The 23,276-nt window shown below is 41.5% G+C and overlaps 1 protein-coding gene across 3 annotated transcripts in view; it reads right to left on the minus strand.

Moving 5' to 3' along the window:
* adamts6 (ADAM metallopeptidase with thrombospondin type 1 motif, 6) overlaps positions 1-23,276 on the minus strand; it is a 286,378-nt gene that overhangs the window by 135,389 nt on the left and 127,713 nt on the right. For all 3 annotated transcript variants that reach the window (XM_080186565.1, XM_080186557.1, XM_080186560.1), the window contains exon 10: positions 4,606-4,752. In XM_080186565.1, the coding sequence (XP_080042691.1) occupies positions 4,606-4,752 (147 nt within the window). The remainder of the gene's footprint in view (positions 1-4,605; positions 4,753-23,276) is intronic.

A 23,276-nucleotide genomic window follows, 5' to 3' on the forward strand; every position in this document is an offset into this window, starting at 1 on the left:
CTAATGAGATGTCTACACGCAGTTATTTGTCTACCATATAAGGGTTAAAACAGACTGTGTGGCAGGCACAGCAACCAGCAATGCAAGTTCCCCTCTTAGTCACACGCCATCCTGTCCTGGAACTATATTGCTGATCTTTCACTGACATTGTGTAAAAATCCTGGAACTTCCTTCTTAACATTGTTCACCAACAGTTCAAGAAGGCAGCTTAGCTCTACTGTCTGAATAACAATTAGGAATGGACAATAGGTGCAGACATTGGCAATGATGCCAATAATTCACAAATAAATAACATAAAATATGCTTTCCAGCTACTTGGCAATAATGTAATAATCTGTGCCGTTATCTTCGCTGATTCTGTCACTTTTGCAAATGGTTGATATTTATAACCAGTTCCTTTCGTTGATGTATATTGGAATGGAGTGCTACCTTCTCCCAGTCACTGGGAACTAATGCCCCAAGAGAAGGGGAAGAGGCCAATATTCCTGGGACTCAATTCTAACATAATCAGCACTGAACAGTCAGCCAATCTGGCCTTTACACCAGTGTCAAGCCTCGGGTTCTGGGATAGAATGGAGAAACAAGTTTGAATCAAAGTTACATTTTCTTATGAAAAGATGCTGTAAACACCTGCAGCAACACCTAATATCCTCTAAATACCTGCAGCAATATCTAACATCCCCTAAACATCTGCAGCAATATCTAAAATCCTGTAAACATCTGCAGCAATATCTAACATCCCCTAAACATCTGCAGCAATATCTAAAATCCTCTAAACATCTGCAGCAATATCAAACATCCCCTAAACATCTGCAGCAATATCTAAAATCCTCTAAACATCTGCAGCAATATCCAAAATCCTCTAAACGCCTGCAGCAATATCCAACATCCTCCAAACATCTGCAGCAATATCCAACATCCTCTAAACACCTGCAGCAATATACAACATCCTCCAAACATCTGCAGCAATATCCAACATCCTCTAAACACCTGCAGCAATATCCAACATCTTCCAAACATCTGCAGCAATATCCAACATCCTCTAAACACCTGGAGCAATATCCAACATCCTCCAAACATCTGCAGCAATATCTAACATCCTCTAAACACCTGCAGCAATATCTAACATCCTCTAAACACCTGCAGTAATATCTGACATCCTCCAAACACCTGCAGCACTATCTAATATCCTCTAAACACCTGCAGCAATGGCCAACATCTTCTAAACATCTGCAGCAGGGTCTAATATCCTCTAAACACCTGCAACAATATCCAACATCCTCTAAACACCTGCAGCAATATTGAACATCCTCTAAACACCTGCAGCGATATTGAACATCCTCTAAACACCTGCAGCGAGATTGAACATCCTCTAAACACCTGCAGCAATATCCAACATCCTCCAAACATCTGCAGCAATATCTAACATCCTCTAAACGCCTGCAGAAATATCCAACATCCTCAAAACATCTGCAGCAATATCTAACATCCCCTAAACATCTGCAGCAATATCTAACATCCCCTAAACATCTGCAGCAATATCTAACATCCTCTAAACATCTGCAGCACTACCCAACATCCTCTAAACGCCTACAGCAATATCCAACATCCTCTAAACGCCCGCAGCAATATCCAACATCCTCCAAACATCTGCAGCAATATCTAACATCCTCTAAACGCCTGCAGCAATATCCAACATCCTCCAAACACCTGCAGCAATATCTAACATCCTCTAAACACCTGCAGCAATATCCAACATCCTCTAAACACTTGCAGCAATATCTAACATCCTCTAAACACCTGCAACAATATCCAACATCCTCTAAACATCTGCAGCAATATCCAACATCCTCTAAACATCTGCAGCAATATCCAACATCCTCCAAACATCTGCAGCAATATCCAACATCCTCTAAACACCTGCAGCAATATCCAACATCCTCTAAACATCTGCAGCAATATCCAACATCCTCCAAACATCTGCAGCACTACCCAACATCCTCTAAACACCTGCAGCAATATCCAACATCCTCTAAACAACTGCAGCAATATCCAACATCCTCCAAACATCTGCAGCAATATCTGACATCCTCTAAACACCTGCAGTAATATCTGACATCCTCCAAACACCTGCAGCACTATCTAATATCCTCTAAACACCTGCAGCAATGGCCAACATCTTCTAAACATCTGCAGCAGGGTCTAATATCCTCTGAACACCTGCAACAATATCCAACATCCTCTAAACACCTGCAGCAATATTGAACATCCTCTAAACACCTGCAGCAATATTGAACATCCTCTAAACACCTGCAGCAATATTGAACATCCTCTAAACACCTGCAGCGAGATTGAACATCCTCTAAACACCTGCAGCAATATCCAACATCCTCTAAACATCTGCAGCAATATCTAAATCCTCTAAACACCTGCAGCAACATCTAACATCCTCTAAACACCTGCAGCAATATCTAACATCCTCTAAACACCTGCAGCAATATCTAACATCCTCTAAACATCTGCAGCAATATCCAACGTCCTCTAAACATCTGCAGCAATATCCAACATCTTCAAACTCCTGCAGCAATATCTAACATCCTCTAAACATCTGCAGCAATATCCAACATCCTCGAAACACCTGCAGCAATATCCAACATCCTCTAAATGCCTGCAGCAATATCCAACATCCTCTAAACATCTGCTGCAATATCCAACGTCCTCTAAACACCTGCAGCAATATCCAACATCCTCTAAACACCTGCAGCAATATCTAACATCCTCTAAACACCTGCAGCAATATCCAACGTCCTCCAAACACCTACAGCAATATCCAACGTCCTCTAAACACCTGCAGCAATATCCAACATCCTCTAAACATCTGCAGCAATATCCAAAATCCTCTAAACACCTGCAGCAATATCCAACATCCTCTAAACACCTGCAGCAATATCCAACGTCCTCTAAACATCTGCAGCAATATCCAACATCCTCTAAACACCTGCAGCAATATCTAACATCCTCTAAACACCTGCAGCAATATCTAACATCCTCTAAATACCTGCAACAATATCCAAAATCTACAAAACACTCGCAACAGTATTTAACATTCTATAAACACCTGTAAAGTTATCACATCATCGTGCTGTGTAGCAGCAAAAACAATCGCTTGCAGACTGTATCTCACGAGCAAGCTTGGTCAGTGCAATGAGGAAGAATCTTTGGATGGGCCGTACCAGACTTCAGCAGACATAACACCAATGCTGTAATGTTTCTGGTACGCACATGGTCAGATCAGAAAATTAGCCTCGTAAACTTTGAAGTTAAAACAATGGATTCTATTTTCAAGTGGACATTAAGATAGCTTTTCTGCCTACAGAAAAAAGGTCTGTCCTGACTAATTTCTGCATTTACCTCTTTGTTTAAAACATTTAAATTCAATGCTGGTAGGGCTCAGACTATGTTGATATAAGACTGGGTAAGTTTTGGGCCAAATGGTTTGTTCCGGAAAAAAATATTAAATACTGCCCCTGCCTGCAGGGATTGTACACAGCTGTTGTTTTATTAAGGACAGCTCTCTAGCATTCTCTAGGCTTTTCCACGTTGAGGAAAAGAAAGTACTTGAGCATGTGGACAAGTGTTAAAGACAGATCGGAGTATTTCTCAAAACCACACTTCTTTCTGGGTTGGAAGCTTCAGTGATTACCCCCCACTTTGTTTCCAAATTGCATAAAACCCCCACTGGACCAGTAAGCTATTATTTATACAGGGCGGAATATCAGTTCCACATGTCAGCAGTTCGGAATAAGCCGTTATAACTCATCACGGCTCAGGCTGCTGCTGGCTGATAATGGAAACTAACTTTTGGTGCCTTTTTACTGGTTTGATAATACGTTTTTTCCCCAGTGATCAGCACCAATCCGAGTGTGCGTGCAAGAGTCAGGGCCTGTTTGTCTTGGATAGACAGAATTCTTTTACAAATGCCCTGCTGTCAATAATGAATTAGCAAAAGACCAAAAATGAACTTCATATCACTCATCTTCCACAAAATACACAGCAGCAGATATAATAAACAACAGGGATGGAGTATTAGTGCATTGAACACGTGCCATGATCTTTTCCCAGCCCCAGAACCAATTAATTAGTTCTCTTTAGACATGGTGTAGCATTGTGAAGGATAAATCAAAACCAACATGTTCAAAACAGTTCAAACTCCCGCAGGCATTTTCTCAACATAGGAATAAAAAACCACTTTTTAAATGGTTAAATATCACAACCTTTAATTGAAAAGGCTAATGCAACAACAGGAGGAAAAATTAAAAGGAGAAAAATTAATGAATCATCAGCTGGTTTTCGCATTTACAAATCTGTGCTTACTTTAACCTCATATCAATAAACGTCAAAGGGAGAATTTACTTTAAAATCAAGCGCACTTACCCATTGCGTTAAACAAAACCTATATAGGATCAGTTATAGTTCCACATAAACCTTTCATTGAGCTACAAGCCCAATTTTATCAATTAATTCTATATTTATCCATAGCAACAAATAGTGGTTAATTTTTGAGTCATCCGGGTAATTGAATTTGCTATGCTACTGGGCACTTACTCCAGAAAGCTGGTGATATAATCTCTGCTGCACGTAGACCAGGAAAACGGATTGGTGTTGGCAGTAATATGAGCTGCCATGAGCTTTGCTGCTTCATGACCTTTCGTCCCACAGGAGTTTCCAATTCCATCATGGTTCATGCCGAAACTGTCAAGAAAGAAGTACTGTATTAACCGACTGTGCAGCCAGACAACGATCTATCATGGCCACCATCTAACATTCAAAGCACTGAGTGTCTTGACGCACAGCATCAGTCTCGGTACAGGGAGTCTTTCAACACCCCCGTACGTGTTCAGAGAAATGACTCCTCATGATTAAGTATGTTGATGTACATCTATTCTCAAAACAATTTCTATTCCAGTCTTCTTTCATATTGAAGCATTCAGTGGATGTGGTATTTAACAGACTCTCTTGGGGATTTTTAACACATTCACAACTTCGCATGGCTAGAGCATAAGCTCTAAAATACATAATGATATGCAATGGTCAGCAGAAAAATGCCTCATTCCATGAATAAGGAACAAAGAAAATGACAAGATCATGATTTATGATTGTATACATGTCCTTCATATAGAGCATTTAACAAAAATTATGTCACTACTATGTTATTACCTCTGATCCAACCTGAGAATTTCAAGTGCAGCATTCACTATATAGCTGAGACATTTGAAAGAAAACTTTTGCAGACATAATGCAAAAGGTTAGAAATTGGTGTACTCACACTTGTTTTCAGATAAAAAGGGACACATTGCATTCAAATGCAGCGTCAGATAGCCTGTACCAATCTGTTAAGTTCCTAAGGCACCTAAATGGCCGCATATATTAATGGTTAAGTTTCTCTCATATGTAAATGAGAGGTTTAACATGCATTGAAGTATGTCTTGTTGAAATCCATTCACAAGACTTGCAGCAACTGTTGTTCCTGCCTTACCCCGTTCTTTCAGGTCATTAAAAAGAATCCTCCCTTTGGTCAGTTAGAATAGGAGTGCTTCCTCAACTTTGCCCTCATTGCACACCTACGGTTTTTCCAAGGGTTGTGTCTGGAAATCCCTCTCAGGATTTACCTGTGCTTAATCGCCAGTGAAGCGAGAGGCTCAGAACTGAATTTTCCCATCTGACAAGTTGCCTTTAGAGTCATGATAGGCTGTAGTGGCCACCCCGCAATATGTAGGTGAAGTCTGAAGAAATTCCTGGCAACCCTGTGCCTTTCAGTTTAGATGCACATTTCCTCTGAAAGCCCAGACAGAAGTTGGGTCAAATAGTATACATTAACCTTCTTCTGAGCAGCAGATAAGAGAGCTTACTCAACCTTGTTGCGGCACTCTAACAAAAGCTTTACAATTAAAAGGTCTGGCCTTCAAAACCATAGAAAAATCTGAGGAAAACAGCTGCATAGGTACTTGAGAGAGGCTTTGCCTATCAGATTAGGAAGCCTGACACTGACTTAATGATCCAGATATCTAGAGCTATGGAATCTTCACATTTAAGAAAACTGTGAATGATGCCTTAAATCGCCAGGGACCCAGGTTCAATTCCAGCCTCGGGTCACTGTCTGTGTGGAATTTGCACGTTCTCCCTGTGTCTGCATGAGTTTCCTCCAGGTGCTCCAGGTTCTTCCCACAGCCCAAAGATGTGCAGATTAGGTTGTTTGGCCATGCTAAATTGCTCCTTAGTGGCAGGAGGGCCAGGGTAATTAATGACAGTCTGAGTGGGATTGTTATCTGTGCAGGCTCAATGGACTGCAAGGCCTCCTTCTACATTGTAAGAATTCTATGATTTTGCACCATAAAGTTTTAATGAGATTGAAGCGGCTGTTGATTACTCTGGAATTCGCTGCCATAGTGACACTGGTATCAAATGCCAGCAATTGGATGATGATGATGTTCCTCGACCCTCAAGTGACAAATGCATGTCAAAATTGACTGGACAATTCATTTGGATACATTGCAGTGCGGTCACTGTTCAAATGGTGGGGATCATGTCCCCATGTATGATTCATCATTTAGGGAAGGTGCCATTTAAAATATTTACAATTTTATTCCCCTATACACATACAATGAAATATTAGAATGTACCATTAACATTAACTATTTTACTGCTGAAAAATATTGTTAACGGTATTAAAAGTACTTAGATAATTCAATAAAACAAAAGCACAATATTGTGGATGCTGGAAATCAGAACTAAAAACAGAAAATGCCGCATAAACTCAGCAGAGTTTCAAGTACATATCATTCTTCTCTCTCCAGAGATGCTGCCAGACCTGCTGAGTTTATCTAACGTATTTAATTTTTTGATTTAATAGCATGTCCTCACATATAAATCCATTAATCCTATAAATTAAAATGGGCTGAAGAGATTAATTGATATTTGAGATGATGTTAATTTAACAACAAGAGCACAAACCTCAATAGGAATCAGTTCTAGTGGTAATATATTAGAGATACAGAAATAAATATTTTTTATGAAGGGTACAGGAACATAAACGTAAAGTTTCAAGGTAATGTAAAGTGGAACCAAGGGGACTTTCACATAATAAATTCTTAAGCTAATATACACATGGTGATTTAAACCTTATTGCTGGTACAGTGTGACATTCTGGTGGCATAAAATCCATTTGCTTAATGAGACTTAAAATTTAATGAGAAAATGTTCAGTTGATCGACAGCAAGAACTTTAAAGCGTATTAAAGAATTTAGCCCTTCCACTGACATAGGTAACTTACTAGCTAAGAGATGATTTACAGGTAGTGTGCACACCAGTGCTATATTGCAACCCACCAGCACCGATGCGAAACACTCAGCATTCTCTGACTGACCAGTGCCATTCTGTTACCTCCCAACACCAATGTGTTATGGTCTAACAATCAACAACAATCGAACTAGATTCAATTCAACAAAACATGTTTATTTGGATGGTGTGGGGATGGTGGGGGTAGGTGCAGAGCTATTACAATGTAAAAATCTCAAGAAATTACAGGTGACACAAGACATAGCACATCACTCATACCAATATCTCCCAGTACATCAGTGCCATAACAATGATGTATATTTTAGGTATGACATTGCTATTGCCCAAATTTTCAGGAAAGTTCTGCACTATTTAGTTCCACTGAAATCTCTCTGACTTCCCGTTGCTCTTGGCCAGAGTTTCCCTGCTCTGTTGTTGTAGGACCTGCCACGGATGATGAAATGATCCAGCGCAACTGGACAATCTCAGTGGGGGTGGGGCCAGTAAATCCTGCACCTTAGAATCGTAGAATCGCTACAGTGTAGAAGGAGGCCATTCGGCCTATCAAGCTTGCATCAACCCACAATTCCACCCAAGTTCTATCCCCATAAACCCACATATTATCCTACAAGTCCCCTGACACTAAGGGATAATTTAGCATGGCCAATCAACCTAATCCATACAGAGAAAATGGAAAACCCACACAGACACAGGGAGAACATGCAAATTCCACACAGACAATTGAACCTGGATCCCCGGTGCTGGGAGGCAGCAATGCCAACCACTGTACCATCATGCCACCCTTGTCTCTATTTCCTCCTTATTTTACAGTGGGCATGATAATATTTTGAGTATCTTAACACATCAAATAATTTCACGAGGCTCCATTAAGTCACAGGCATGACAATCATGCAACACACTTCAGATTTTGATCATCACTGGGTTTGAGAACATACAAACATGGAGCAAGTAGGCCATTTAGCTCCTCCAGCCAACTCTGCCATTTAATAAGATCACTGTTGATCTGATAGCATTCTCAAACCCCACCTACCTCCAATAACATTTCACCTCCTTGCTTCCCAAGAATCTATTCACCACTGCCTCAAAAACATTCAAGGATTCTGCATCACCACCTTTTAAAAAGAGTTCCACAGACTCACAAACCTCTGAGTAAAAAAATTCACCTCATCTCCATTTTTTTTAAAAAATAATCCCTAATTCTAGATTCTCATGCAAAAGACCCCACATCCACTCTGTCAAAATCTCTCAGAATCTTACATCTTTCAGTCAAGTTACCTCTTAACTGAAGCAGATACAAACCCAGCCTGTTCAATCTTTCTTTATAAGACAACCCTCCCATTCCTGATGTTAGTCTGATAAATCTTCTCTGAACTGCTTCCAGTTTATTTACATCCTTTCTTAAATAAGATGACCAAAACACTACACCACATGAGGCCTGCATCACTGAAGCATCACCTTTCTCCTTTTGTATTCAATTTCCCTTGCAATAAATGTTAACATTCTATTAACTTTTTTAATGACTTGCTGTACCTGCTTACTAGCCTTTTTTGATTTGTGCACTAAGACACTCAGATCCTTCTGCACCTCAAAGCTCTGAAATTTCTCACCATTTAGATGATATGCTTTTTTATTCTTCTTGTCAAAATGGGCAATTTCACATTTTCTCAGATTGTACTCAGTTAACTTTGATCACTCAAAGTTGATCACTCAAAGTTAACCTGAGTGGTTAACTTTGTCCACTCAGTTAACCTGTCCATATATTTTTATAGCCTCTTTATGTCCTCTTCACACCTTACTTTCCTACTGATCTTTGTGTCATCATCAAATTTGGCAACTATCCTATCCATCTCTTCATCTATGTTATTTACATAAATTGTGAACAAAAGGGATCCCAGCACTGATCCCTGCAGCATACCACATCTTACCAACCTGAAAAACACCCATTTATGCCTATTCTCTGCTTTCTCTTAGCATGCCAATCATCTATCCATGCTTTCTGTTAGCCAGCCAATATATCACCCTTCAATATCATGAGCTTTTGCCTTCTGCAATAACCTTTAATGTGGAATTTTATCAAATGCCCTCTAGAAATCTAAGTACAGCATATTCACTGGTTCCCCTTTATCACAGCATTTGATACTTCCTCAAAATACTCCAATAAGTCAGTTAAATGTGACATCCGTGTCACAAAACCACATTGACCCTAACTGATTAACTTAAACTTATCCAAGTGCCCTGCAATATTAATAGTTCCTAATATTTTTCTTCTGACATATTAAGCTAACTGGCTGGTAGTTTTCCACTTTGTCTCCTTTCCTTTTTGAATAATGAGTACCATTTACCCAATCTCTCTTCATGAGACAGTTCCTCCATCCTCAAAACATGTCTGGTGAGCCTTTGTTGCATTCCATCGATGGTAATAATATCCTTTCTGAGGTAAGGGGATAAAAACTGCACATAGTGCTCCAGGTGCGGTCTAGCCGAGCTTCCATACAGTTAAAGCAAGACCTCATTACTTCTATACTCAAATCCTCTTGCAATAAAGGCTAACATTCCATTAGCCTTCCTAATAGCTTGCCAAACTTGCATATTAGCCTTCAGTAACTAATAGACAGGTCCTTTTGTACATCTAAACGTTCTAATTTTTTACCATTTAGGAAATAATCTGTACATCTGTTCCTTCTACTAAAATGGATTACCTCACATTTTTCCACATTATATTCCATCTGCAACACTTTTGCCCATTCACTAAGTCTGTCCAAATCCTCTTGTAGCTGCTTTGCATTTATATCATCTGCAAACTTAGAAAGATTACATTTGGTTCCCACATCCAAATCATTGCTGTATATCATGAACAGCTGGGGCCTAAGTACTGATTTTTGCGGTACTCCACTAACCACAGTCCGCCAATGCAAGAATGACCCATTATTGCTACTCTCTGTTTTCTGCCTTTGAGTCAAATCTTAATCCATGACAATATGTTGGCTCCAACACCTGAGCTTTTATATTGTTAATTAACCTCCTGTGGTTAATTAACCTCCTGTCTAGGACTTCTCCCAGTGATGAGCTTACCTGTCCTGAATAAACTCAAGGAACATAAGATAGCATGGACTAAGCAAAAAACTCTATTGGTCAACAAGCACCCTCTCTACACAGACATTCAAACAGAGAGAAAATACTGTGGATGTTGTAAATCTGAAGTAAAAACAGAGAGTTCTGGAAACAATCATTTGGACATACAGTATCTGTGGAAACAGAAACAGAATTAGTATTTCAGGTTGATGACCTATCAACGGAACTGGAAGAAGTTAGAGATCTAACAGTTAATAAGTAAGTTTAGAGCCAAGGATTCTGCTTGACTTGCTTAGTGTTTCCAGAATTTTCTGTTCCACCCTAGCACAGACCTTTCCCTTTGTTCTTTCCTCCCGCCCCATTGCCTGGTTCAAAGATGCTGCCTGATCTGCTGAGCGTTTGCAGCATTCTCTATTTTTATTCGCTTCATCCAATCTGTCATACCCAGTTCATCCCCTTTAAGTTTCTGCAAATTTGTTAGTTGCTAATCGTGATTAACACAACAAACATCAAAGTTTCTAGCTATAAATTACCGAAGCGTTATCAAACATAAGTGCCTCAGCTGACAGCCTACTCTGCGCATCCACAGTTCTGGGGAAAAAAAACTTAAAATCCTCTGGGAAAGGGAGGAAAAACTGGCAGTCCACCCGAGAATGCCTCCTCCTGGTGACTCAACCAAGGCGTGGCATGGTGGGAAGATGGAAAACTGCGCAGGAGGCCTGGGACCTTTCCATATGGTTTAACAACAGCTTACACTGCTGAGTCAACCAGAAGTCTTGGGACATCTGCAGACTGAACAGTCTTCTGATCTATGGAGCAAAACATGGGAAAGAAATTACAAAAATAGTTGAATCAGAGTAATGGGAAAGTAAACTGGTCTGGTATATAGGGAGTGGCTGAGAAAGTAAAGTTATATCTTGAACTTGTGAAAATATTTGAAGTGTGTGCGAATATGTAGTACTTCTTTAAAAAAACTAGTCTTTTGATGATTCAATGATTCCAAAATGATCAGAAGGAAATTCAGTTTTAGTTTTGTGATGAGGGTCATGGCAAAGACCCACGCCAAACTTACAGCTGAAAGTCACCCAGTTCAGTCCTGGGTCAGACCTTTCCCGCACTTTCCCAGTGGCCAATTAAAACAATAGAAGTCAACTGTGGTGGAGTAAGTAATTGTAAAAATGACATTGCTATGGAGGCAGGAAGAGGAGGGTGTACCTCCAATTCGACACTGTCCGGATCAGCATTCCCACTCCACCACACAATATGCTTTTGGGCTATTAACTGGTGAGGTCAGTGGGCTGACGTTCAGTTCCTTAAAAAGGGTAAGCTGTCTGTGGAGGTGTGACTAACACTGGCAGTGTACCCAAATTATAATATGTATGAGACCCATTCATAACCTGACCTCAGGCCAACCAGTTGCCGCGCGCGCTCTGTACATGAAGCTCATTTCAGGCTTGAAAGTGGACTTGTACATGCTGCAAATCCTACTACATGAAAGTTATTTCATTACTGTGGAACAACGATATTGATTTTTCTGCATTTTGCACTTCCTAAATTGCAGAGGAAGGGAGCTTCCTGTGCATGACAGTACATTTTAGTGGCACCTTTGAGTATGAGATTCCTGACTCTATGCTGTTCTTTTTGCTGCAAGTCTGTCTATTCTCAGCAGCTCTCACACCCTGAACATCATCACCTGGAAAGCAGAAGGCAACAAATCATCTACGCACTGGCAGTGAGAAGCTAATATGAGTCAGAATGGAATAATGTATGATCAGACAGAAAATCTGAAGTTTTGCTCAATTAACTGTGGGTGTCAGGAAAAAGTTTTGCAGAATGATTCCCTGGGAAATTAAGTATGTGGGATAATATCAATAAGAAGAGAGACTTGATCTGTGCCTGGAATGAACCGGACAGGATGTGTGACATTTCATTAGTCTATGCTTTACATTTGTATTCTGCCTCCTTTCTTTTTGGTAGGATTCTTTGCTTAAGAGGAATACTCAGCTGTTTAAAGCACGTCCATCTTTTATACCCTCACATAACCAGGCAAGCAAGTGTAAATACAACTTTTCTAAAATCAGTAAGGTGCAATAAGTTAAGTGGATGTTCACAAGCAGCTTATTGCTGATTTAATCATTGCTTCCAACCCAACTGAACTATATGAACCGAGTCCAGTGATAGGGTAAGTTTAGAAAATAACCCATGGTGGTGGTCCTCTGGAAGAAATCATCTTTCCCAAATTATGCTCGGATTTGCTACTTTTGGGGAAGAAAATGTCCAAGTGTTAGAGACAAACAGATTCACAATCTAGTCTGTGGATTCCAATGGACTGAATAGGAAATGTACAATATAATAAATTCTGAAAAGGTAGTAGTTGCATTGAAAGCATTTATTAAGAAACTGACTATGTTAAATGATTTTTTTCATTAGTGCTGGTATGCAAGTGTTAATGATCTGCTTAAGATTGGGATAAATGGAATTATTACATGTTAAATTGATTACGTTGAGAAATTCAGCTGTCATTGACTCCCCTCTCATATGATAAATGTTAAACATCTGTAACAAATTCAGAGTACTGTTTAACATTCAAGGTGATATTGGAAAGTGAGAATATTATGTGGTAAAAGAGTTGCTTTACTTGATGAATCACACATGACAGATTATGGTCTCTATGGGTTTTACTTTTCAAACTGGAGAAGAAATTAACATCGCTATAAACGTTGCTGGTGTGAGCAATCTGTTCTTTTCTAATGTGAGCCTACCTGCAGGCAGGTAGGGGGTGAACTTAAATATTAGACATTGCAGTGAACTTGAAAAGTAACTTAAAATGTTCACTGAGCACTGAATCCCTCAGAGAGACTGGACTAGATCAGAAGAACAAGAACAAAAAGGTCATCACCTACTACACTCTAAACATTAGGAGCTGAATTTTCACCACTGAGACAAGAGGCTGAAGTCAGAAAATATCTCAATTCAGCAGACCTACCTTCTTTAAAAAGGCTCCATACCCACATCCATGCCCCCTCATACATCCAATGACACCTCCATGATGCCATGCCAATTCCATTGCCATCAACCCAGTGTTGACCTTATGTGGCGATGAGAGGAATTAAATTTCTAATAACTAAGAGAGCTCTCATTCATACACATTTGATACTGAAATAAAATCTCTCATTGATGAAAAACATCCAAAAATGTTAATTCCCCTGAAAAATGTTAAGTTCTTCAAGTTGCTAATCTATTGCAAAAGAAACTTCTTTTCGCTAAGCATACTAAAGATGGCCAATTCTCTAACAGCATCTTGAAACTGTCAATCAAAATGTGAACTCAGCATCCTTGCTGAATTAAGTGGTTTTTGAACTTTTGAAACTCAGGCAAGCATTCACAATGGGGAAACATGATCCTTGTGAAATGTCAATAATGAAGTCTATTTAAACAGCAGGAATTAATGGTTTTTCATAAGCCATGCCAAATGCCCTGTCAATTAACTCACTGTCTTCTTTTGCACTCCAACTGGAAGCTGCAGCCCATTTTGGTTCATTGATAAAGGGCTGTAGATTTAAATAACTTTAAATCATAACACTAAACAGATTTTCAGGAGTGTTTACACCTTTATAAATTTGTATCTACCAGTAAGTTCCTGGGAACGGGGGAATAGGAATCTGTAGCTGTGGTAATTTGACAAAGATAGACAATTTTGATGTTTAATCTTCTTTACTTACAAAAATATAAACAAACACTAAAACGTGGACACAGAATCTGGTGGCAACCCTGCACAGGCCCACTTGACTATAATGATAACTCATGTAAACCCGTGCTACTGATGATGTCACTTGATCATGCTCACACTTACTAAAGACATCAATAAACATAATGAAACAGGAGATGCTTAGTACCTACTATTACACTCTATAACAATTTGTCACCCTTAATTTTGATCCCTCTGAAGGAAAGAAACACAATGACATTTATGTCTCAACTACTTTCAGGAGCTTTGCAACTATGTTGTGATATTTGCAGTATCACTGGTGGCTCAGTAGGCACTGGTGAGGCTTGGGGCTGGACTTGTGGGCACAGAAGTAGGTTAAGTGTTTATGAATAAATATCTCTTATCCTCTCCTGAAGCAGAGTCCACTGGATGTCCCTGAACATCAAGAACCTTTCCCTGTTGAGTTTCCACAGCAGCATAGAACATAGAACATTACAGCGCAGAACAGGCCCTTCGGCCCACGATGTTGCGCCGACCAATTAAAAAGCAATGACCCTCTAATCTAAACCAATCCCTTTCCATCCATAAACCTATCCACGGATCTCTAAAATGCCCCCAAACTAGGCGCATTTACAACTGCAGCAGGCAGGGCATTCCAATCCCTCACCACCCTCTGGGTAAAGAACCTACCTCTGACATCCAACCTATAACTACCACCCCTTAATTTAAAGCTATGTCCCCTCGTGCTAGCTTTCTCCATCCAAGGAAAAAGGCTATCACTGTCCACCCTATCTAAACCTCTAATCATCTTATATGTTTCAATAAGGTCCCCTCTTAGCCGCCTTCTTTCTAACGAAAACAACCTCAAATCCCTCAGTCTCTCCTCATAGGACCTCCCCTCCATACCAGGTAACATCCTGGTAAACCTCCAAAGCCTCCACATCCTTCAAAGCCTCCACATCCAAAGCCTCCACCCTCTCCAAAGCCTCCACATCCTTCCTATAATGTGGGGACCAGAACTGCACACAATACTCCAAGAGCGGCCGCACCAGAGTTTTGTACAGTTGCAACATGACGCTGCGGCTCCTAAATTCAATCCCCCTACCAATAAACGCCAAGACACCGTATGCCTTCCTAACAACCTTATCTACTTGATTCCCAACTTTCAGGGATCTATGCACATATACACCTAGATCCCTCTGTTCATCAACACTATTCAGAGTCCTACCGTAAGCCCTATACTCTACACATCTGTTATTCCTGCCAAAGTGAATTACCTCACACTTTTCCGCATTAAACTCCATCCGCCACCTCTCGGCCCAGCTCTGCAACTTGTCCAAGTCTCTCTGTAAACTATGACACCCTTCCTCACTATCTACCACACCTCCGACTTTGGTGTCATCAGCAAATTTACTAATCCACCCAACTATACCCTCATCCAGATCATTTATAAAAATTACAAACAGCAGTGGCCCCAAAACAGATCCCTGAGGCACACCACTTGTAACCGAACTCCATGACGAATACTTACCATCAACCACCACCCTCTGTCTCCTATCTGCTAGCCAATTCCTGATCCAATTACCTAAATCACCCTCAATCCCATGCATCTGCATTTTCTGCAGAAGCCTTCCATGGTGAACCTTATCAAACGCCTTACTAAAGTCCATATATACCACGTCAACTGCCTTACCCCCATCCACCTCTTTGGTCACTTTCTCAAAAAACTCAATAAGGTTAGTAAGGCACGACTTACCCTCCACAAAACCATGCTATCTCCAATCAATTCACTACTCTCTAAATAACTATAAATCCTATCCCTAATAATTTTTTCTAAAACCTTGCCCACAACAGAAGTAAGACTCACCGGTCTACAATTCCCGGGGAAGTCTCTGTTCCCCTTCTCAAACAATGGGACAACATTCGCTATCCTCCAATCTTCTGGCACTATACCTGTGACCAACGACGACCTGAAGATCAGAGCCAGAGGCTCTGCAATCGCCTCTCTTGCCTCCCAGAGAATCCTAGGGTAAATCCCGTCCGGCCCAGGGGACTTATCTATTTTCAAACCCTCAAGAATATCTAGCACATCCTCCTTATCAACTTCAATACCGTCCAGTTTACAACCCTGTAACCCAGTGTTCTCCACAGCTACATTTATGTCCCCCTGCGTAAATACCGAAGAGAAATATTGGTTCAATGCCTCTCCAATCTCTTCCGGTTCCACACATAACTTCCCACTGCTGTCTCTGACTGGTCCTAATCTTGCCCTAACCAATCTTCTGTTCTTAGCATATCTATAGAACGCCTTAGGATTCTCCTTAATCCTATCAGCCAAAGTCTTCTCATGTCCTCTTTTAGCCCTTCTTAACTCACTCTTTAACTCCCTCCTAGCCAATCTAAAGCTTTCCAGTGCACTACCTGAGCCCTCAAGTCTCATCCTGACATAAGCCTCCTTTTTCCTTTTAACCAGTGAATCAACTTTTTTAGTGCACCACGGTTCCCTAGCTCGACCATTTCCTCCTTGCCTGACAGGGACATACATATCAAGGACTCGCAGTAGCTGCTCCTTGAAAAAACTCCACATTTCGGACGTTCCCAGACCCTGTAGTCTCCTAGTCCAACCTATGCTTCCTAATTCTCTCCTAATAGCCTCATAATTACCCTTCCCCCAGCTATAACTACTGACCCGAGGTTCATGCCTATCCCTATCCATCACTAAGGTGAACGTAACCGAATTAGAGGCTCCCATGTTAACCTTCATCTTAATTTCCTTTCCATCAACCTGTACTGTAGCACAGATGTTTGCCTCACTCAAATTGAACATGTTATAGGAACACTTCTCTTCCTGCTCTGTGCTTTCCAGGTGAAGTACTGCTGACTGAAGCTTTTTTGAATTGGAATTTTCATGCCCAGCCTCTGACTTATTCTTGGCGCCTTACACATTTTAGCCAAATGCACTTTTTTTTGCTGCAGCAGTGACAGACAGCATCCATGAATTTGCAATGATTTGCACTGTGACCCTCCACACGTAAAACATGGGAAACCCATGGACTCCACATAGACAGTCGCCTAAGGCAAGAGTCAAACCTGGGTCCCTGGCGCTGAGAGGCAGCAGCGCTAACCACTCTGTTGCCCTGTTTGCTGCCTAGGCTCAGTGGGTGGATGAATGATAAATAGATGAATAATTATCTCATCTGCTTGCCCTATCAGGATACACCCACATGATTGACCCTTGACCAGGTCCCTCACAGCTGCATACTGTCACAGCATAGCAATGTGACTAAGGCAGTGAGCCAATAGGGCTGTCAGTGATCAGAGAGTTCAGCATGTTACCTTGGAGTCACAGCTGCAACACACATAGCATCAAGGATTTGTGCAGGGTTAGTTTCTCCATCAAATCTTTGCAGTGATCAGTGATGTTATGGTGACAATGGTTAAATGCAGATAAGCACACAAAAGTGAATTAGAACGACGTAATCTGAATTGGCCTTACATTTTTATTGATAGGATGTCACACAGAGGAGGCATGGGGAAAGAATGGGTCCAGCTTCCTGGCACTTTTCTGAGCAGGATCTTCAGGTATTAATGGAAAAGGTCCAGAGGAGGAGATTAGTTCTTTATCCTGCCGGTTGGTGCAATCCATCTGCTGCAACCAAGGCTGTGGTGGGCACAGGAGGGGACCTCCAACACTCATGGATTACTGCTAGAAAAGGTTCAATGACCTGCTGTGTTCCGGCAAGCTGAGAAGCTTGGCTCATCCAACAGAGCTCATTTCATGGACAGACTCATGGAGCAGCACTCGGAATGGAAGCAGGAGCAGTGTCTCAAGCCAGGGGATGCCAGTCTCCCTCAGCCATCTGGATAAATGCACTCAAAGTATGAGCAATTCCATCCATGGAATACATCAGGAGCTGTACACCCTGAACAGGGCACAATTAGCACAGCAGGAACGAATGAATACTGTGCATCAGCCGCCAGACCCGTCAACTCCACCTGAGACCAATGTTTAAGCCCTCCCTTGTATTTTATGTCTGTCGCCAATTCAATCGAGCAGACAAGCGGCAGTCAGGAAGCAAAATCAATTGCTGATTTGGGGTGACAGGTAGAAGCAATTCCAAAAATGACTGACTCAGTGGAGTATGTTAAATTTAAGAACAAAATCCAAGGATGCAGGAAAAGCATGCATCTGTAACCAGCTAACTGTAATTAATGTGTGGGAAAAAACACAGGTGCAGAAATTGTCCCTCCGAACAGGCCAAATGCCACGGCTGCAGATAGGAGGATCACTCTGCTATGTCACAGCAGGAAGCCTGTACAGGATAAGCAAAAAGAGAAGTCTTTAAAGGATGGCAAGATCTATGAAACAGAAGATATCAGTCATATTGAGATGCCTTTCCTTGAAGAGATCTAGCAAACAAGCAGAAGATAATGGAGTGCTGATAACCTAGTGGAGGGGAACACTTTATAATAGACACAGGTGCAGCAGTTTGGGTTCTTTCTGAAACTGAACGATGGTTGAAGAAAAGCTCTCTTCAGTCATTATACATAATACCACACAGGCAGATGGTATAGAACTCAGGGTCATAGGTCACCTGAATGAAACTCTTCAATATATAAAGAGAAAATCATTATAGCTTTATATGTGATACTGAAGCATGAGTTGTTCATTCTTAAGTAGGAAAGCCGACCTGCATCTGATTTGCAGGGTTGAGGAATTGAAAAGTCAAGAAAGTTAGCCTAAAAACTTTAGAGCTGAATTTTCATGGCTTCTCACTGTAAGACTATAAGAAATAGGAACAGGAATAGACCATTCAGCCCTTCAAGCCTGCTCCACCTTTTAATAAGATCATGGCCGATCTAAAATTCATCGTCCACTTTCCTGCCTTATTCCCATAACCCTTAATTCTCCTACTGATTAAAAACGTACAGATCTCAGCATTGAAAATATTCAAGGGCACAGCTTCCATAGCTTCTTGGGGTAACAAATATCAAAGATTCGCCATTCTTTGAGAGAAAAAATTCTCCTTCAAAACCATCATGAATGAGTACCCCCTTATTCTGAGACTGTGCCCTCTGGTCCTCCACTTTCCCATGAGTGGAAACATCCTTCCAACATTTACCCTGACTAATTCCCTAAGAACTTTATATATTTCAATCATATCGCCTCTCATTCTTCTGAACGCCAAGAAGTACAGACCCTAACCTCTTTAATCTTTCCTCATATGGCAGTTTCTCCTTACCCTGGATTATCCTAATAACTTCCACTGTACTGGCTCTAGTGATAACATTTGATTTTGATTTGATTTGATTTATTATTGTCCCATGTATTAACATACAATGAAAAGTATTGTTTCTTGCGCGCCATAGAGATAAAGCATACAATTCACAGAGAAGGAAACGAGAGTGCAGAATGCAGTGTTACAGTCATAGCTAGGGTGAAAGATCAACTTAATGCAAGGTAAGACCATTCAAAAGTCTGACAGCAGTAGGGAAGAAGCTGTTCTTGAGTCAGGTGGTTCATGACCACAGACTTTTGTATCTTCTTTCCGAAGGAAGAAGGTGGAAGAGAGAATGTCTGGGGTGCGTGGGGTCCTTAATTACGCTGACTGCTTTGCCGAGGCAGTGGGAAGTATAGACAGAGTCAGTGGATGAGAGGCTGGTTTGTGTGATGGATTGGGCTACATTCACGATCTTTCATGAATGTAGTTCCATATCTTAAATAAGGGTACTGAAGCTGTACACAGTATTCTAAATGTGGTCTCACTAGTGCCTTATACAGTTGCAGCAACACTCCTTTATTGCTATAGTCCAGTTCCCTTGAAATAAAAGGCAGCATTCCATGTGCTTTCCCTATTACCTTCTGCACCTGAATGCTAGCTTTCTAGGTTTCAGGAACAAGGACTCCCCAGTATCTCTCTGTAAATTATTTATATCCTCCTTACAACCTGCCTTCACTCCCATCTTCGTAACATCAGCAATTTTGGCCACAGCACACTCCTAATCATTAACATATATTGCGAAGAGCTGTGGTCCCAATACTGATCCCTGTGGCACTCCACTGCTTATTGACCTCTAACCTCCTTTATCACTACTTGCAGCTTCCTTTTGGAAAATGACAGTCAATGACAGTCACAATCTCTGTAGCTACCTTCTTTAAGATCCTGAGGTGCAAACCATCAGGTCCAGGGACTTGCCTGCCTTTAACCCCATTAGTTTATCTAAAACAAATCTCTGGTGATGGTGTCTATATTTAATTCCTCCCCCGTATTTTACACTATTTTGGGGATGCTTGTAGTATTCTCTTTAGTAAAGACCACAAGATATTGATTTCACTCCTCTGCCATTTCCTTGTTCCCCATAATTACTTCCGCAGTTTCATTTAGGGACCAATGCTTTCTTTTACTTCTCTCTTCCTTTTAATGTACTTAAAAACGCTTTTGTTGTCTGTTTATACGGTTCTCACTAGCTTGCCCTCATAGTTTATTTCCTCTTTCCTGATTTTGTTTTAGGTCCATCTTTGCTACATTCTGACTCTATCCACTCTGCAGGCCTACCACTAATCTTTGCTAGCTTATATATTTCCACTTTGAACTTAGTACCCTCCGTAACTTCCTTGGTTGTCCATGATTGGTTCTCATTGGGAAATACTTTCGCTGTGAGTCATGATTTATCTCCCTAAATGTCACAAGACTAGAGAAGCTGAAGATAGCAAATCACATCACCCTTCATCCTGAAACGAAGCAAGTGTGTCTGTTTACACCAGAAAGGTAGGAAATTCTGTTCCCGGACTACACTACGAACAGAGAAGACAGCTGAGAGTCTCTGGTCTCCCAGCCGCATGTTTCCCGCTAGCAGGAGGTGGCGCATTGTGTGCGAGCACAGGATTCTCCGATCCCGCCTCTGTCAATGGGAGTTCCCATCAACGTCACGCCACTCCAGCGGGAAACCCGTGGACGGGGTGGGCTGCCAGCAGGATGAGATAATCCTGCCAGTGTGAACGGCTGCAGAATTCTGGCTGACACCTCAGTGTGCTTAATGACCTACTCATCTACGACAAGGTATTAGTCATTCTAAGAGTTGACATACTGCAATAATTATACCAAGGACATGCAAGCATCACAAAATATTGAGCCAAATCAAGATATTCTGTTTGGTGGAGAGGTCTCTCTAATTCATTGGGAGAGAGTATATCAAACATTATTTGTGCCATTCATTGTCAGGAGACAAGAAAACTGTTGATATCGTCTGACATTCAACCAAGTCCATGGGAACTTAGGATGAATTCCTTTATGCACGGAACAATGGGCAGGGATTCTTCTGAAAAAATTCTAAGTGCCAAATTAGCGTGAAAACTGGATTAAATCCTGCTGGATTTTTTAGCAAGATTTTCAGAATGAATCTCTCACACTGTATGCATCACAGGCTGCCCTAGCGTGAATCTCGATAAAGAGCCGGGTAGGACCTATTCCTGCTGGACAGACTGACAGCATAGTGCTGAGCAGGCCGCTACACATGCGCCAATCTGTCAGAACATGTCAGCGCATGCACAGCTGCCCCACATTGCCAGTCTTCCGATAGCTGGCCAGTTCCACAATCCTACAGTGCTGCCCACTCCCCTGCCCCCCCCAACCCCCCTTCCACCTCCACAATTGCTGGGCTCCCAGACGGCTCCAGGCCATCCCCCGACCCGACCCCCCACAGCTCGCTTGATCTTTCCTCCCAATGCCTTGTGGGCAGTGCCAAGGTGCAACCAAGGCGTTGCCATTTTGTCCCTTCGGCACTGCAAGGGGGCCAGGCTGGCAATGCCCAGGGGACACCCACCTTACCTCCGATCTTCATTCCAGCTGGGTCAGGCCAGTTAGTTAGTGGGGAGCTATTGTTAGTCCCACTCCTAGCCGGGGGGTGGGGGGTGGCTAACAAGAATCTGTTGACCCCCGCCTCAAAAATATTCAATGATCCTGCCCCCACCATGTTCTGAGGGAGAGAGTTTCAAAAAGACAGAAGTCAAGCAACTGCAGAATCACACATTTGAAGTAGTATTTACATGATTGAAGGAGATATTTGCAACATGTGGAACCCCAGCCTGTGTAATCACAGTAAATGGGCCACAGTTCACTAATGAATACTTTAAACAGTTTGTGACATCATATGGATTCAACCTGAGCAAAGGCAATTGATCTTCCTGAACCATGCATGTGTGAAATGCATTCCACCCACATTCCTGTCCCCACAAAAATGGGAAGCACCGTGTTTGAGGATGGGACAGCATAGTGGCACAGTGGTTAACACTGCTGTCTCATAGCGCCAGGGACCCAGGTTCAATTCCAGACTTGGGTGATTGTGCGGCATTTTCACATTCTCCCCATAGCTGCGTGGGTTTCCTCCAGGTGCTCCAGTTTCCTCCTACAGTCCAAAGGTAGGCAGATTAGGTTGACTGGCCATGCTAAATTGTCCCTTAGCATCAGGGATTAGCAGGGTAAATACTTGGGGTTACTGGCATAAGGCATGGAGGGGGGAGGGGATGCAGGCTTGAGGGACTGAATGGCCTCCTTTTGCACTGTAGGGATTCTATGATTCTATTCTATGTGTTTTAGTCATGATGGGGAGGCATCCTTTTGTGGTGAAAATATAGAAGCTACAGTAGAAATTTTCCCATGTCAATAGGGAGAAGTGAAAACTGAGGACCAGTCACTCCCAGCACAAATCAGAGTTCGAATCATCCTTAGGTGGTTCTTAACAATGTGTCCTGAATGTCACTGGCAGACAGCAAAACAATAATTTACTGCACAGGGAAAGTTAATTGGAAAAGTGGAGGGGAAGGGGTGTGCAGTGAAACAATCACAGATTCTTATAGTGCGTAAGGAGGCCATTCAGCCCAGTGCATCTGCACAACTCACCTTCTTTATCTTACCCAATAAGCTGAAGTGTTAATATATTTTCAAAAGTCAGTCATTTTTTTATTTAAAAGGGCAAGCGTGTATTTACAGCTACTGTACTACAGATGGGAGGTGCAACAGGGGGAAATATCACTTTTTTGACATTGGTAGTTAGGATTCATAAACTAATATCACCTCAAGTTACTGAGAATTGCGTTTCTGTGAATTTGGCAAAGAAATACAAAGAATTCATTTTAAAA

The sequence above is a fragment of the Carcharhinus amblyrhynchos genome, chromosome 1 (genome assembly GCF_965287045.1).
Source record: "Carcharhinus amblyrhynchos chromosome 1, sCarAmb.v2.hapA, whole genome shotgun sequence".
Classification (NCBI taxonomy): Eukaryota; Metazoa; Chordata; class Chondrichthyes; order Carcharhiniformes; family Carcharhinidae; genus Carcharhinus; species Carcharhinus amblyrhynchos.